This window comes from Monopterus albus, unplaced genomic scaffold (assembly GCF_001952655.1).
Source record: "Monopterus albus unplaced genomic scaffold, M_albus_1.0 scaffold17.1, whole genome shotgun sequence".
NCBI lineage: Eukaryota > Metazoa > Chordata > Actinopteri > Synbranchiformes > Synbranchidae > Monopterus > Monopterus albus.
The window spans coordinates 45,971-61,234 of record NW_018127897.1 but is presented as its reverse complement, the minus strand read 5'-3'; the positions used below and the strand labels follow the sequence as shown (position 1 = coordinate 61,234).

The window sequence follows — 15,264 nt, the reverse complement described above, 5'->3', positions numbered from 1 at the left end:
CCAGTGGCCATCACCATTGTCGTTGTGAATGGGCAAATATTGTAAAGCACTAGAGTATGTAGAAAGCACTATAGAAGTACAAATCCATTCACCATTACACAGAAGGCAACTTTTTTAGCAAAGCTTACACCATCAGAATGAAGCTAAAAATTCTGCACCTGGGCAACAATAAAGAAATTATTTAAAATGCAACCTCCTGATAGTAAAATAACACCAGTGTTCACCTTCCTCTAAAATTTGAACTGGCCCTTTTCCTGCAAATGAAATTGGAGTGTTAACTGTTTCCACTCTTCTTTTTCCCTTCAGACTCGCTTGCGAGACCGTTGTGAGAGTCCCCAGTTGTTGATGGACACGAAGATGATATATCCAGTCACCTTCCCATTCAACCCTTCCTCCCTCGCCCTGGAGACCATCCAGATCCCCAGCTCGCTCAACCTGGGGTTCCTCACCCGTGTCTAATCCAAACCCCACTGGACAACTCTAAGCCCTGCAGTGTTTTGGGCTTAGTGGCCCTTTGAAGTGCAAGTCACGTGATATCCACTGGCCCCAAAAGATCATACAAACCAGTCACTGCAAGAGAAATAAATACATTTTGCTGAGCATCACAAACACTTCAAATTAGTATTAACATAATTTGAGCAATTGCTTCCAAATAATTGGATCTTTTTTTTTTTCTGGTCTCCAGTTCTCTTAAATATCCCTGATCTAAACCTGGACATGAACACATGCCAATCTAAACACACAAACCTCACCATATGCAGAACTCGTACACACATACACCCACTGAACCTACACATGCACGCCTACACTTAGATACACCTTCTGTCTTACAGAAACGCACAATGAACACAGCACCCACAGTCGCTGCAGCTGGTTTGAATCTGACTGTAAGACGCCATTATCCATCTACTGCCTGTATAAACGCCTGCCTCCTAGAGAAGCCACAGGACCTGATCAATCCGTCAGCACCTGGGTCTGTCTTAGCGATAAGGACCCAGGTTACCCCAGCTCCTTCTTCTGTGTTTCAGCTCATGGTTAAGGTAGTTCTTGTCATCATCTCATTCTTCAGTGACAGTATATGTACCGGTACACGAGAACAGGCCCGAAAGGAGGGAATAAGACCTTGTGACAAGGAATTACTTGGCCACTCATAGTCTAGCTTAATATGTTGGGTTGGTACTTAATAGGGAAGGTGAATTCTGAGTCCTAGTCTGAAGCTAACAGCGATTCCATGCCAGTGTGTGCATTCTCTACCCCGTTTTGATGTAACCATGAACCAGGTCTCGTTCTGTATGGTCATTATACACACCGAACACAGTCGAGCCAAGACAGAGCTCATCATCTGTACTATATTATTTATACATATATAAATATGAATAATATATATCACATATTTTATTTATTGCATTTACCTTTATCCCCTACCTTTTTTTGTTTTGTTTTTTTTTTAAGATAAGGAGCTTTCTCTCTGCAGAACATCTGTTTGATATGAAGGATGGGGCCGTCATTTCCCAAGATGAACAGCTTTGTAAAGACAGTTTTAGTTCCACTGTAGGCTATTTATGTCAGTATCAGCTAAAGGATGTAGTATAGTATAACGAGTGCTGGCACAGATGAATATTTGTTAGGTCACATCTTAACTTAGAAAGAAATGCTGCTTTATTATTATATCCTGCATTTCTGGCAGATGCTGTGTAGCACAGGTTTTAACTGAGAGGATATTTAGACGGTACAAGGTTTAAACTCTGCCCAGGGTTTAACCTGCTACAGTCCATACTGTTTACAGCTGTAGCCAGAGGTGAGCGTCACAAGAAACACTGGCACAAAGACACTCACACATAAACATTACAGTACGGACATTTACACTTAACTGCTTACTGCTGTATCACCAGGGGTTTCACACTCCTCGTACTTTCTTCACCCACTGTCTTCTCTGGTCACCGCTCTTTTCAGAGCTTTGACAATGTTTTACTATCAGCATCGAGTCATTTATTTCAGTATAGTAATTTTCTTAGGATTATGTATATGGTAAAGCCATGTGTGACAGGAGCATAGAGAGAGAAATGGCCTCTCTGAAGTTGGTTTTGAGCATTTTGTTTCTGGCCTTACAACAGCTTTCTCTGCTGTATTCTCACACTAACATGAAGTGCAGCTTTGTGTCCCGATTCCCCTGGCGTCTCTTACCTGCCCCTGCTGTCTATGCTGTTCTGTTAGTGGACAAGAGAGCGGCTTTCAAAGGGGCGACATCGCTCCACACTCATCACTCAGTCAGTATGACTGCAGTGTGGTATGACGTGTACAGCATGCACTGCTGCCCTCATCTGATCTGCATGGACTTGGCTCTACCTGAATGATCAGATATCAGAAAGTAACACACATGCAGCTGCTGGCTTTTTTACACCATAAACCTGATGTACTCATGGAATGAGTGTTAGGGAATCTGCCCATTGTCCTTTGTCTGTGTTAAAATTGTCCTCGCTGCCTGATATTTAGCACTTTTGTTTACTTTCTGTTTTGCCATTAGCATTAACAGTCTACCAGATTTGCCTCTTGCCCTCACGTGAACCTTATTTAGTCTACTGGCCTCATCCAGTGTCATTTCACCTTGATAGAAATGTTTTACGGTCAGTAGGAGGTTGTGAATGGTCACCAAAACTGGACCTTTTTTATTGAAATGATTCTTATGAAGCAACAAACTAATCTTACTGTAGCGAGAGTCTGGGAAATGCTGAGATATCACATACATCACTCTGACAGGAACAAGCTACTAATGAAAACAAGCTAAGTGGTGTAAAGAGAAACTAGTCTGAAGCTGTTTAGTGTTGCAGGTGTATTTGAAAATGGTTTGATACCCTCTCATTGGGACCATTAAGTGTCCTTTGGTTATGTTGGCAGGACTAAAGTATGGTCTGGGTAAAGAGTACATACCTGAAGAGAGAGACTGTAACTCAAAGGAGTAATTAACCATATGAATGTTTAATAATGTAGTGTATCATGATTTTAGCTGCACATTATGGACAAAGCCTTACCTGAATTATTTATCTGAATGACTTACACGATCAGCTTTGTGACATTGCAGTATTTTTTTCCCCATTCTGAATTGTTAAATGTGATTTTTATTTTGAGGAGGTGTCCTTTTGTCCTACAAATGGGTTGTGGTCAAAATGCATTTTTGAAGTTAGATGAGTAATAGATGAATATGGACTGTGAAAAGCAATGCTTCACATTCCCTGTGTTTTCTTTCCCCTGTGACCTGTTCACCTTCCTCTGCCACATTCCCTGTATCGATTGGACACTTCTTGGTAATCACTGGTTTTTCCTGCTGTTTTATTCAAATATCAGATAATGCAAGCCATGGGTAGGAACTGATACAGCACCAGCCTTCTCTGAATCAAAGCTATTGAGGACTGATGTATTGAGAGCGTAGAGTGGGAAGGTTTGCCGAATCACAGGAGAAGTGTTTGATATTGCTGAGCAGAGCTGTGGCATCTTGTTCCCCTGGGCTCTGAAACTGGAGAAAATGTCATTCCTTCACTCTGCATTTTCACATCAAGGAGAGAGTTTGTTGTATGATATGACATAGACATAAATTACCATTGTTCTTATCAGCACTAGTGTTGATTGTGCCATTTCAAACACTGGTTAAAACAGAAGATATATCAACACTCCAGCTGTTGTGGTACTGGTGTGAACACGCTGAAGCCAGCACCAAAACGTTTCCTCTTTAAACCCATCTGTACGTTTGACAAACTGGACTGTTTGTAGTTTCTGGTAGCTGTGCATAGTGAATGTGTTCACTGTTAAGAAACTTGGAATAAATTATCAAATCTGTGAAAGTAAAATAAAAGAATTCAGCACTGTTGGATTGTCTGTGGGCGATTCAGTCCCCCTCCCCAGGTGTGTTAAATACTTTAAGGCTATGCAGTTCATTCAGATGTTGTGTTTTAGTTTCTTGAACCCAAATGCAGACAACCAATTGAGAGGTGAACAGGTGATTTAATGGCATAAAAGAACTATTGCACAGAACGGACAAGTAGCACGGTCTAGCAGGAGAACAGGTGAGTATAAACACAGAAGACAACTGGGGAGGTACTTGACTCAGGTAGGTTACTGGTAAGTATATTCACAGGATGTACCTAAGCTGGATCTGGTCAGGATGGCATGAGACAAACTGCCAAAAGAAAAGTACCTAACGAGAAACGGCCAAAGAATCGTGACATCAAATAAATAAAAAACAGTAGCAGAAAACTATACCAATATCAAATGTAAAGTATAATGAAACTGTCTAATTCCTGCAGGTTCAGAGACAGTATAAGACCAAATCACTGCAGGTAATCGGCGCACAAATCGGATTACAACATAAATATGGTACAAAAATTAGAAAAAATATGGTTGTTGTTGTAAAACATGATATTCAGCCTTCTACTGTAATTCATTTGGATTAGATGGCGTCCGTAACCTTCCAGGCTGAGCAGGTACAGGAATGTAAGAAGCAGAGGAGGCTCACAGTTTAAACGCTTGCCTAAGGAGCTTACAGTTCCTTTTCTCTCCCTCGCTGACAATCCTCTTCACTGGAAAAACTCTGTTCTCCAGGGACAAATACCTGCTGCACGGAGAGAAAAACAACTTCTCTTGTGAGGTAAGATCTCAGCTCACAAGTGGTGGTGTATTTTGTGTTACATATAGGTTTAAGTCAAAAATCTGTTGTATGAAAATAGATTTTACAGAAAATGACAAACCATTTGATGGTGCAGATTTCAATTTTTCTTAATGCTTTTTTTTTTTTAATATATATACGAAACCTGATATTTTTCTAAATGGTAAGTGACATGTTCACTTACAATCACAAAGTTTGGAGCCTGTTAAAAGGCAGAAATTCAGTCTCTTAAAATGTTTACTGACATTTTACCAAATGCAGTAGAACACAGTGAAGAAAACTGCAGTCTGTCTCATAAGATACATTCTGTTTATATCGTCAAATTTTTAATTAGAAAAGTTACTGCCTCTTATAAAGTTACAGTACACATACGGTAGTGAGAAAATGTAGATATGAAATGTAAATTGCTGTTGGATTTTGATGACTTTAGAAACTGTTCGTGTGCTGCATCATATTTTGAGTGTGTGCTAGATTTGTGCAGCTCCCAGAATAGCCACACTGCACGCTGCTCTCCAGCTCAGAGAGGAATCAGGCTGGAGCAGATTACCAACTTATCTCCCAGCCCACACACAAAACAGGTCAAGTGGTCACAAAAATCTTAAGGGCCTCAGTCAAAACAAAACAGTCTCCACCCTGCAGCTGATGGCTGACTGCATTCATCTATATGTTTGTTTTTTCTTTCCCCACAGGCGTGTTAGTGATCAGCTATGTGTGACCAGACGTTCATGGCAGCCACTTTTGGCCCTTGTGACAGCTGTGGGAAGACTGGGCCTCTAATGAACATCTACATTAAGAATGAGCCCGTTAACTATTGCTCCTTCTGTGTGGAAGTGGTACGTAATGTTTTCCTTTTGGTTTGCCATCATGAAACAGCTGCTGCATTGCAAACAGTGGAAATGTTTGTAGTCTAAAAGCTGTTTGGAATCACTTATTTTGTCATGTCACGAGGATACAGGGGGATTCTTCTCTCATGTTTATCTCTGAACATGCAATATATGGTGATAACAGCAGATTGTGAGGCAGCTGGTGGTTAAACCAAGTACACACTGCTCAGTAGCACCTTTGTTAATGTAACTGGAAACCTGCTCGGGTGGTACGTGCATACACACACAGGAAGTCATGAGGCAGAAGAGATGGGTTCGTGCCTCCTGATCTTTCTCTAAGAACACCCTTATTTTGCTGCTCACCTGTGGTAGCACACAAACCTGAAAACTGCAACAATTCTTTTTTGTCCCATTTCCCTTCAGATTAGATTTAAATGTAGATTCAAATTTTTATGATCACTAAATTGAGTCAGTCAAATTTGTCAGAGAAAGAGGGATTATTTTAAACTGCCTGGTTCACCTACAGTGTCTTGGACGTGTCTATGCATTCATGTTTTTAATTTCAGGCAAAACATTGCTATTCTAAGCATTCATCTGCAGAAACTGTTTCATAAGCCATAATGCTACTGTGTCATTACTGAACCAACAGGGGGTGGCCATGAAAAGACCAAAATGAACAACATTGTCCAACTTCTGCAGCTTGGCTGTGGCTCCATCCCAGGTCTTATTTCTTCCTGCTATTGGAAAACAGGTCACAAATACGTATATGTTGCCGTGTCCCCCAGTGCAGTGGTGTGGCTCACTAATGTGTTTTTGAAAAACACAGCTCTTTGGCTACACAGACAGACAGCAGGCCTTGTGAGTGGGATCGGTTCTTTGCTGGTTTTGGCCTTGTCATGAGGTTTTATTGATAAGAAAAATACGCAATATCACCATGTTCCATTAAAACACCAAAATGAAATGAAAACAGAGTAAGAGGAGAACAGTTAAAGAGCAACTGCAGCTTTTGGACACAGGAAACCTGCTGAGACAGAAACAGTATCTCTTGTAGCTAAAATTATAATTTGTTTTCTAAAATGTCGATTAAATTTGAACTCTGCTTTGCTGGCTGGATTACAGGAAGACAAAAACTTCAGTGCACCAGTGTACAACTGTGTGGCGGTGCCTGCAGTGATCAGTGTGTAAATATGCAGCTGGAAAGTACTGGAAGCTCCTTACTGTTAAATACAATGTTGAAGTATCTGCACTTTAAATTGAGTATTTTTTTATTTTCTGCTTCTTCATGCTTTGACTTCACAAGTTTGACTTGACTTCAAATGTTTCACTTTTTACTCCACTACATTTATTTGTTACCTTTTAGTTACTAGTTACTTTTTAGAATCGGGTCAATAAAACAAAATACAGTATAATCATAAGGCTACCCAGCCGTAATTTATATCATAGAGTAGTTAAAATTAGCTTCACTTTCACCACAACACAACTCCACCAAGAATCATAATAATATAGCCAAATAAACCTCAATGTGAAATGTGCCATTCTGCATAGTGAGTGCTTTTACTTTGGGCGGCCTGTGCTTTAAGGAGGGTGTGAGGGAGGGTGATGGAGGGTGAGAGGGGGTGACGCTGACCGCGAGGCAGCATCCTCCGCGCTCGAGGACTCTGTCTCTACATCTATAACGACTAATTCCCCCGTTTCTCCCGTGATTTCCGCTCCCTCCTCCTTTGTTCGCCGTGTCTGTGTCTTCCTGTCGAAGATGGCCTATCGGGGGCTCCAGAAAGGGGAAACCCTGGAGACGCTGAGGCAGGAGAGCGACACTTTGAAGAAGAAGCTGGAAGAGGAGCGGGGCAAGCTGAACGACGTGGAGTGTAAGTGTCCGGGACGCAGTAAGACAACAGGCAAGAGGAACAGGCTTTATACTAACCTGGTTATTCACTGGACAGTGGTTTACTTTAAACATGACTTCAGGTTCGACAGCTGATCACTGCCCTTCAGCACATGACGTACGAAGTGATGCTAGAGGAAAGTTTACTGAAGTACGTTCAGGTGTCTTTGTGCTGAGCCCGTTTCTGTCACTATTCAGTTATGTTTTTTAACGAGCTTTTCAAGAAATTAAATGTTGTTATATCCAAGTAAACATCCCACTTCTTTGCTTTGTGACTTACTGTGCTACTCTCTAAGTACATTATATGTTGAAGGCTTTCATTTCGTGCTCAGATGTAAGTCTAATGTAAGGATTTTGAGACAAAGGTCCTCTGAGCACAGACATGTAAAAAGGTCCCTTCCCTGACTGAAGACATATTAACAGTGACACCCAGGGTGGCCCCTGAACCCAGTCAGTGGCCCCCGCCCTCCACCCATACTCAGCTACATGTCACTTAGAAATACAGCATTTTATCCCCTTGGGGATGAGTTCATGGATATGTGCATGATGTTGAAACTGTTTTACATTCCAAAATGCTTTAGAGCTCATGCATGTTCATGTTGTCATTGTAAAGATAGTAGCCTAGTAATTTAGTATGGTTTCCTTTCTCCTAGTCCGTTTTAAATGTTGGTCTGAAACTAGATCTCTGTGTATGTACAGTACTGTATGTCTCTGTGTGTGTGTGTGGGGGGGGGGGGTTATACATCAGTGCACCAGGTTGCTGAGAAGATTGAGGTGGTGGGTGCTCTCTCCATAAAGACCAGGCGTGTGTTGAAGGGTCATGGGAACAAGGTGCTGTGTATGGACTGGTGCAAAGACAAGCGTCGTCTAGTCAGCTCTTCACAGGTATACACATCCATGCAGACATACAGTGATGCTGTGGGTTAAGAGAGAGATGAATGAAATGAAATGACAATGTTTCTTTAAAGGGTTATAGTACATGGGCTGTATTAAATGTCTGTATAATAATGAGTTTCTTTCTCTAATCCAGGATGGAAAAGTGATTGTCTGGGATGGATTCACCCTTAATAAGGTGAGTAAAGGTCTGACTGGTGCTTTTGTCGGTGTGTAACAGAATGTGGAAATTCCCCTCAGTAATAAATGAGAAATAATTAAGGGGCTACTTAAGCTTTAGAATCCTTTGAAGAAAATAATTGCAACAATGATTCTTTGGAACATGAATTAAAGGCCCCGAATCACTAAATATAGACAGTCACACAAAACTGTCTGTTGAAAAAAAAGTGGAGTGTTTCCTCCTTTTTTCTTTTGAATACTCAGATCCTCAATTCTCACCATATGCTGAGTGAGGGGATTATCTTATGCTCCTGTGCTCCTCTCAGAGAGCGGCTGCGATGTGATCACATGGAAATAACAGCTTATCTGTCCATCTGTCTCCTATAATAACTGAGTGTGCGTGAACCAGAGTGCGCTTAAATGGTGGCTAAGATTCAGCCGAGTTTACCCATCATGCCTCTTAATAGAGCAGAATAATCCACACTGAACATACACAGCAGCTGTGTATCACTGTTCTGATGCTTTTATTCTTACCAATATTCAATTACCACAAACATTACATTCAAGTTTTATCTTTCACTCATTCGTTTGTGTGTGTGTGTGTGTGTGTGTGTGTGTGTTTGTCCACGTGCGCTACAGGAGAATGGGGTGAGCCTGCCATGTACCTGGGTTATGGCGTGTGCTTATGCTCCTTCAGGTTGTGCTGTAGCATTGGGTGAGTACGGACAATTTTTTTTTTTGTGATGAAAACTCACAAACTTTGCTTTTAAGTGAGATAATATATTTGTAAAAGTTTTCCTAGAAAGCTCTTCCTGTTATGAAAGAACCGAGACAGTCTATTATATGACTCTGCATCACAACAATCTTTTAAATGACCTCAGTTGCTCTTTTTCAGTTACTTGCTGCTTCATAGTCATGCAGTTATATTTTATAATTGAAATTTATATTCATTTCCATCATATGATGGATAATTCAGTTGTTTGTAAGTGTGCACATGTATGTTTGGTGACTGCTCACTGGCACGTGGAATGTGTTTTATTTAATATACTGACTGACACATAATGGATGGAACATTCATCCTCTTCATCATTTCTCTGTATGCCTGGCTTATGTAGGCTATATCAGTACCCTGAGTACTGCATAATCAATCTTGAGTGCTGACTGCAAGGTCTCCCCACTCATTGATTAACTTTTGATGGTTTTTGTGTCCTCCAAAAGTGGATTGGATAACAAGTGCTCAGTGATCCCACTGTCTCTGGACAAAAACGAGAACTTGGCTACAAAGAAGAAGTCGGTTGCAATGCACACCAACTACGTCTCAGGATGCACCTTCACCAGCTCGGACATGCAGGTGAGTGCCAGTTTAATGCTCTGTGGGGAACTGGAAATACCCTTAAGGTACAGTCTATACATGACTGTTTCGTAATCTTTTACTAAACATGAAAAGTGTTTGTTTATTTGAACTGAACAAGTGAAACAGCACGTTATTTATAAGATTTGTAGATAAATCACTGAACTTGAGTCAGAGAGTAACTTTAGGGAAGAAAAGGTGTGATGTTGTCTGGAGAGGTCTTGGCTAAGCATGGGGCCTCCATCAGATGACAACCTGCAGCTTTAAATAGAAGTTCTGTGGCCAGTGTGTCCTGCCAGTTTACTTCAAGTAGTTTAACATCTACCCACATTGCAAATTCTCTTCACTTATAGCCTGTGCAGCAGTGAGCTTCAGCTGCTAAGTCACCAACATCTTGCTAAAACAACAGAGCTTTACTCTTCAGTCAGCGTTAACAAGATTCATAATGGGAGGGGCTCATCTGAGATTTGAACCCAAGAAGTCTCACACCCAAAGTGAGAATCATACCCCTAGACCAAATACTGTACTGGATCTCTTTCTACTGGTTTTCATATTTTATTATAAAGTTGGGTGCTACATTCCATGTTTGTTTTTTGATTTTTTTGCATGAGTGTACCTCTGAGTCAGTGCCAGTCAGGCTTTTTTCTATTGGCTGTGCCTGTGACTCCCCAGCAGGTAAGAAAAGAAAGAGGTCAAATTCAAAAGCACATGAAGCAAACTGCCGGAGATATTTGGCTTTTTATTACACTCTGGTCCATAACAAGGCAGAGGAGTATAATGGCACAGGAGGTAAGAAGAGGACACGGAGGAGGAGGCGGGTGAGAGGGGACAAGATGGCTCTCTATCCTGGGTATATTAATAGACACTGAGTGGCTTTTATCTAGGAAAGACTGGCACACACATCTCCTCTCTCATAATGTAGCTCACACACAAAGACACATGCATGCACATGAGCACACTGTCGTCACACTGTCATAACCTTTATGCCATTAAAATAGACCCGGAGGCACAAAGCTCTGGACCACACTGAGGGCTCAGAAGGAGTGTTTGCTGTTCATGTCACTGCAGAAGTACATAAAAGACTCTATAATTTCAGGAAGCTTTAGAGTCTGCTAATAGGAGAGTTAGTATGATGTTGTGTGTCTAACCCAGAGCAACACAGATGCAGCTGGACAGTTTGGCATATAAAATCTGCTGTGTGCATTTTGAGTCGTGAGGTTTTGTGATTACAGACACTTTTTAATGTAGGAACCCCCTCTGCAAGCATTTAAATAACCCATGCTCATTTTGCTCATTTCCAGCCATTTAATGTTTAATCTTGGGTACCTCTAGATTAGCTTTGCACAGCTTTGTTTCCTGTTTGTGTATTTTAATCTGTATGAGGTACATCTTTTGCATGCACATGCTCTTGCAAGCATTTGTAGGGATGCATTTGTTCATTTGTAAATGGTAAATGGTCTTATACTTGTATAGCGCCTTTCTATGCTTTTAGCACACTCAAAGCACTTTCACATTATTCGGCCATTCACCCATTCGCAGTCCCAAATTCACACACCGGTGACATCACCGGGAGCAACTGGGGGTTCAGTGTCTTGCTCAAGGACATGTCGACATGTTGACTGGACAAGCCGGGAATCGAACCGCTAATCCTCCGGTTAGGAAACGACCCACTCTACCTCCTGAGCCACAGCCGCCCCCATTTGTGATATGTATGTGTTTGTTAGATCCTGACCTCCAGTGGGGACGGCTCCTGTGCCTTGTGGGATGTGGAAAGCGGGCAGCTGCTACAGAGTTTCCATGGTCACACGGCTGATGTCTTGTCCCTGGACCTCAGTCCATCTGAGACTGGAAACACTTTTGTCTCTGGGGTGAGAACGACAGAGACAGTGTCTGTCATGTACCTACAGTATGTTCATGACACACTGACCACAACAGTATGCCCTGTCTTATATATTTGTGTGTGTGAATGTTATTAGGGATGTGATAAGAAGTCCTGTGTTTGGGACATGCGCTCCGGGCAGAACATTCAGACTTTTGAGAACCATGAGTCTGACATCAACTGTGTGAAGTGAGTTGGAGTTCTCTCATAACAACACTGCATTTTGCTAATTCCTCTTTAAACCAAAAAGACTGGAGAATTTTTTTGACAGAGACGACACAGTAAAAACAGCAGTTGCATCGAGGGGAAGAGCAGAAGTGGTAATGACATTGGTCTGTCCGTTTCTGCTGTTAGCTTGATCTAAAATAGCTTAAAGATTTCAGTTTGTCTAGGTTTGTGAAAAATGTTGAGATTGCAGTTTGTCACAAACTGAGTTATTTTGTAACAAAGTACTAAAAATTGTAAGCAACATTAAGTAAATTTGTTGTGATGAATTTCTTAGTTTAAAACTGAAAACAAGTTCACAGGTGAGCCTTTTATGGATGATTGTGTGTTGAGTGTGCGAAATACATGTAAAAGTATGTAAACGTGTTGCGGAGATGCTGAGTAGTAGAAGAGGGAGCATAATAGCCCTGGTTTATTTCTTATTTATTTATTGTGTGTACATTTGTTCATCTGCTGTATCAGAGAAAGACCAATTTTCAGCCCCGAGATGCAGTTCATGCAGCAGAGTTACTCAGTTATTCAAATTGATAAACTTAGCAGCAAAATCGACCCAGCACAATACCTAATTCCACCCTGGGTTGTGTGTGTTCAGGTACTACCCCAGTGGAGATGCATTTGCTTCTGCTTCTGATGATGCGACCGTGAGTTATGTCATATGACCTGTCATATATGTCAATATGTCCTGTGCCAGACTGTTAAACTGTGTTGAAAACATAACATTGATTTACTAGGCTTACAATGACTCATTTTTGTAACATATTTATATTATCGTGGTGACATCAGTGATCTCAGTAATTTATTTGTATTTTACCCAAAGGCTTACCTACACTGACAGACTACCTCTAACTTAATGACACCTAATAATACAAGATAACATAAACCACATGTTCCTCACAGAAGACATTCTCTCCCATTAGCTGCAGTCATGGCCAGAGATATTGGCACCCCTGCCTTTCTGTCAGATAACCCACCATTTCTCCCAGAAAACTGTCTGATTGCAACAAGTGAGTCTCATTACAAACTAAAGGAGCATCCCATGCTTGCAATACAGCTGTTTCTGATGATTTTGAAAAGGTGTCAATAATTCTGTCCAGTCCATTTTTGGATTTCTGTGTGGAATGGATCAGATTTGGCTTTATTCTCTGCCTCTTAGTTTTGTTCCAGTGCAAACAAAAGGAATAAACGGTGCATTATCTAACAGAAAGGCAGGCGTGCCGATATTTTTGGCCACAACTATATGTGTGAACAGTGTTTTCAATTGTATCAAGCTCAAAATTAAGCTCTATATTATTAATGCAATATAAAAGAGCCTCCCGTAGGCCATTCACTGGCTACAATTACTATTGTCAAATGATCAGTGTCCCATTTGTTGGCGTTTCTCAGTGTCGCCTCTATGATCTGCGAGCGGACCGTGAAGTAGCCATCTACCAGAAGGACAGCATCATATTTGGTGCTTCTTCTGTGGACTTCTCTCTCAGTGGTAAGGAGTATGTCAAACCTTTTAACTAGAATGACTATCTGCTCAATTAATGTCGAAGTGACGATAGTCTGTATACTTCTGGTTTTTCTAGATAATATTTGTCAACTGAAAAAGTTAATTGCAGAAAATGTTATAGTGGTAAATATGAGCTTATTTTCAGTGTTCCAAGGAAACCGCTGATCAATATCTTAAAAGCTGAACCAGGTTTTTTGTCCGTTCTCTGCTTCCCCTCTTTCTAAAATCCCCCTCTTCCTCTTTCTCTTCCTACTTTCTCTTGCACACATCCGTCCACCTACAGGTCGCCTGCTTTTTGCTGGGTACAATGACTACAGTATCAATGTGTGGGATGTTTTAAAGGTAACTCGTGTTTCCATCCTGTTTGGCCATGAGAACCGCATCAGCAGAGTCTGCGTGTCCCCTGATGGCACTGCACTCTGCTCGGCCTCCTGGGACCACACCTTACGGGTGAGCAGGAGTTTCCCCACGTGGCATGACTTTACCCCTTTAGCTGTTGTTCATTTTTCTCACATTTATTCTGACTGATAGCTCTAGAGTCTCCGTTTTTCACACTGTATTCACTTCTCTCATGCAGATTTGGGCCTAGTCTTTTGACACTTGTGGTCCAGCAAAGACGGCACCAGTGTTACGAGACTGACAAAAGTCCATAAAATCAACACTGCTGCAGGAGTGTCTTCATATAAACCTTCAGTGTGACAACCACACAGAATCACAGAAAACGAAAATGTCTCCTCTGAATGATGATATACAGTATCATTGTATCATAAATGTAGAGTCAGTGTTCAGTATTCAGTCGGGGGCGACAGCGGTGCGGTGGGTAGAGCAGTCGTCTCCCAACCGGAAGACTGAAGTTACCCGTGATGGCAGCACGTATGCACGCAGCGGCCTGGGGCCCCTCGGCTCCAAACAAAATTTCATTGTACATATCACAATAAAATAAAGCTTCTTCTTCTAAACGGACAGTGTGTGCGTGTCAAGTTTGGATTCCTAACCTCTGTGATTCATAGTTTGAAGAATAAGATTGTATAAATATGTTAGAGGATTTGTTTTTATAAATACGATGAGAAATAATTCTGTAAAGACACAAATTAACCTGATGCTAATTAAGAGCTGAGGTGAATTTAAAATAAACAAATGTCAAGTATTTATATACTTTTTGTAAATGGTTTTCTCTGTTCTTGGCAGACCAGGGTTTACCCCAGAGCATGTTCTCTTTCTCTTCAACTCACTTGGTTCTGACAACCTTCGCTGGCATCCTCAAATGTAGGTGGAGCTATAAAAGAAACCAAAGCATACTGTTTCCTAAAGAAGATAAAGGTGACCTGACTTGTCTCTTCCTAAACAAAACTCAACAGGAGGTCAAGTAGATCAGCTGATTTTAACCAACTATGCCACACTGGCTACATTCAGCTGCAGTTTCAACACTTGGGTTGACCTAGATTCAATTCCACTGCATTTCTCCCTTCCACAGAACAGGAGAAATGCAACATCTCAAAAACTGTTAATTTAATTAATCAGTTCATTTATTTATTTAACAGTGGTCAAAGGTAAGCTGTCTTTACACACATCTCCACTTTATGTATCACACAAAATCACCGGGGTGCAATTGAGCCGTTTTAAATCATTATTATAGCAAAACCTGTCAGAAGTGTACAGGAGATTTTGTGTGTCTGCAGAACAGTTGAAATTCCTGAGTCCTTTTGTGCTTCAAGCAATCGAGTTTGTTTCCCAGCATCTCTTCATAACATCAAAACATGTCAGTTGGGGATTTATGGGATGAAAATTTATTACAACAGCCCAAATTAAAGGTTATCTTGAATTCAAAGTGGGAAACTCCCAGGGGGAAGCACCATGGTCAAGAGTGAGTGACGAAAGGCAGAATACCAGATGCATCA

The 15,264-nt window shown here is 41.2% G+C and overlaps 2 protein-coding genes across 7 annotated transcripts in view; both read left to right on the top strand.

The window, feature by feature from the left end:
• myo5aa (myosin VAa) overlaps nt 1–3,860 on the top strand; it is a 49,732-nt gene extending 45,872 nt beyond the window's left edge. For all 6 annotated transcript variants that reach the window (XM_020592329.1, XM_020592327.1, XM_020592324.1 and 3 more), the window contains one exon: nt 307–3,860. In XM_020592329.1, the coding sequence (XP_020447985.1) occupies nt 307–459 (153 nt within the window). In that variant the 3' untranslated portion in view covers nt 460–3,860. The remainder of the gene's footprint in view (nt 1–306) is intronic.
• A 995-nt stretch (nt 3,861–4,855) lies between these two features.
• On the top strand, nt 4,856–14,281 carry gnb5b (guanine nucleotide binding protein (G protein), beta 5b). Its single transcript, XM_020592320.1, has 12 exons — nt 4,856–5,490; nt 7,235–7,346; nt 8,112–8,248; nt 8,394–8,435; nt 9,056–9,135; nt 9,635–9,767; nt 11,492–11,635; nt 11,744–11,835; nt 12,464–12,512; nt 13,255–13,351; nt 13,650–13,816; nt 13,944–14,281. Exons 1-12 carry the CDS (start codon nt 5,365–5,367, stop codon nt 13,953–13,955), a joined length of 1,191 nt encoding a protein of 396 aa, XP_020447976.1. The 5' UTR covers nt 4,856–5,364; the 3' UTR covers nt 13,956–14,281.
• Nucleotides 14,282–15,264: the final 983 nt, after the last annotated feature.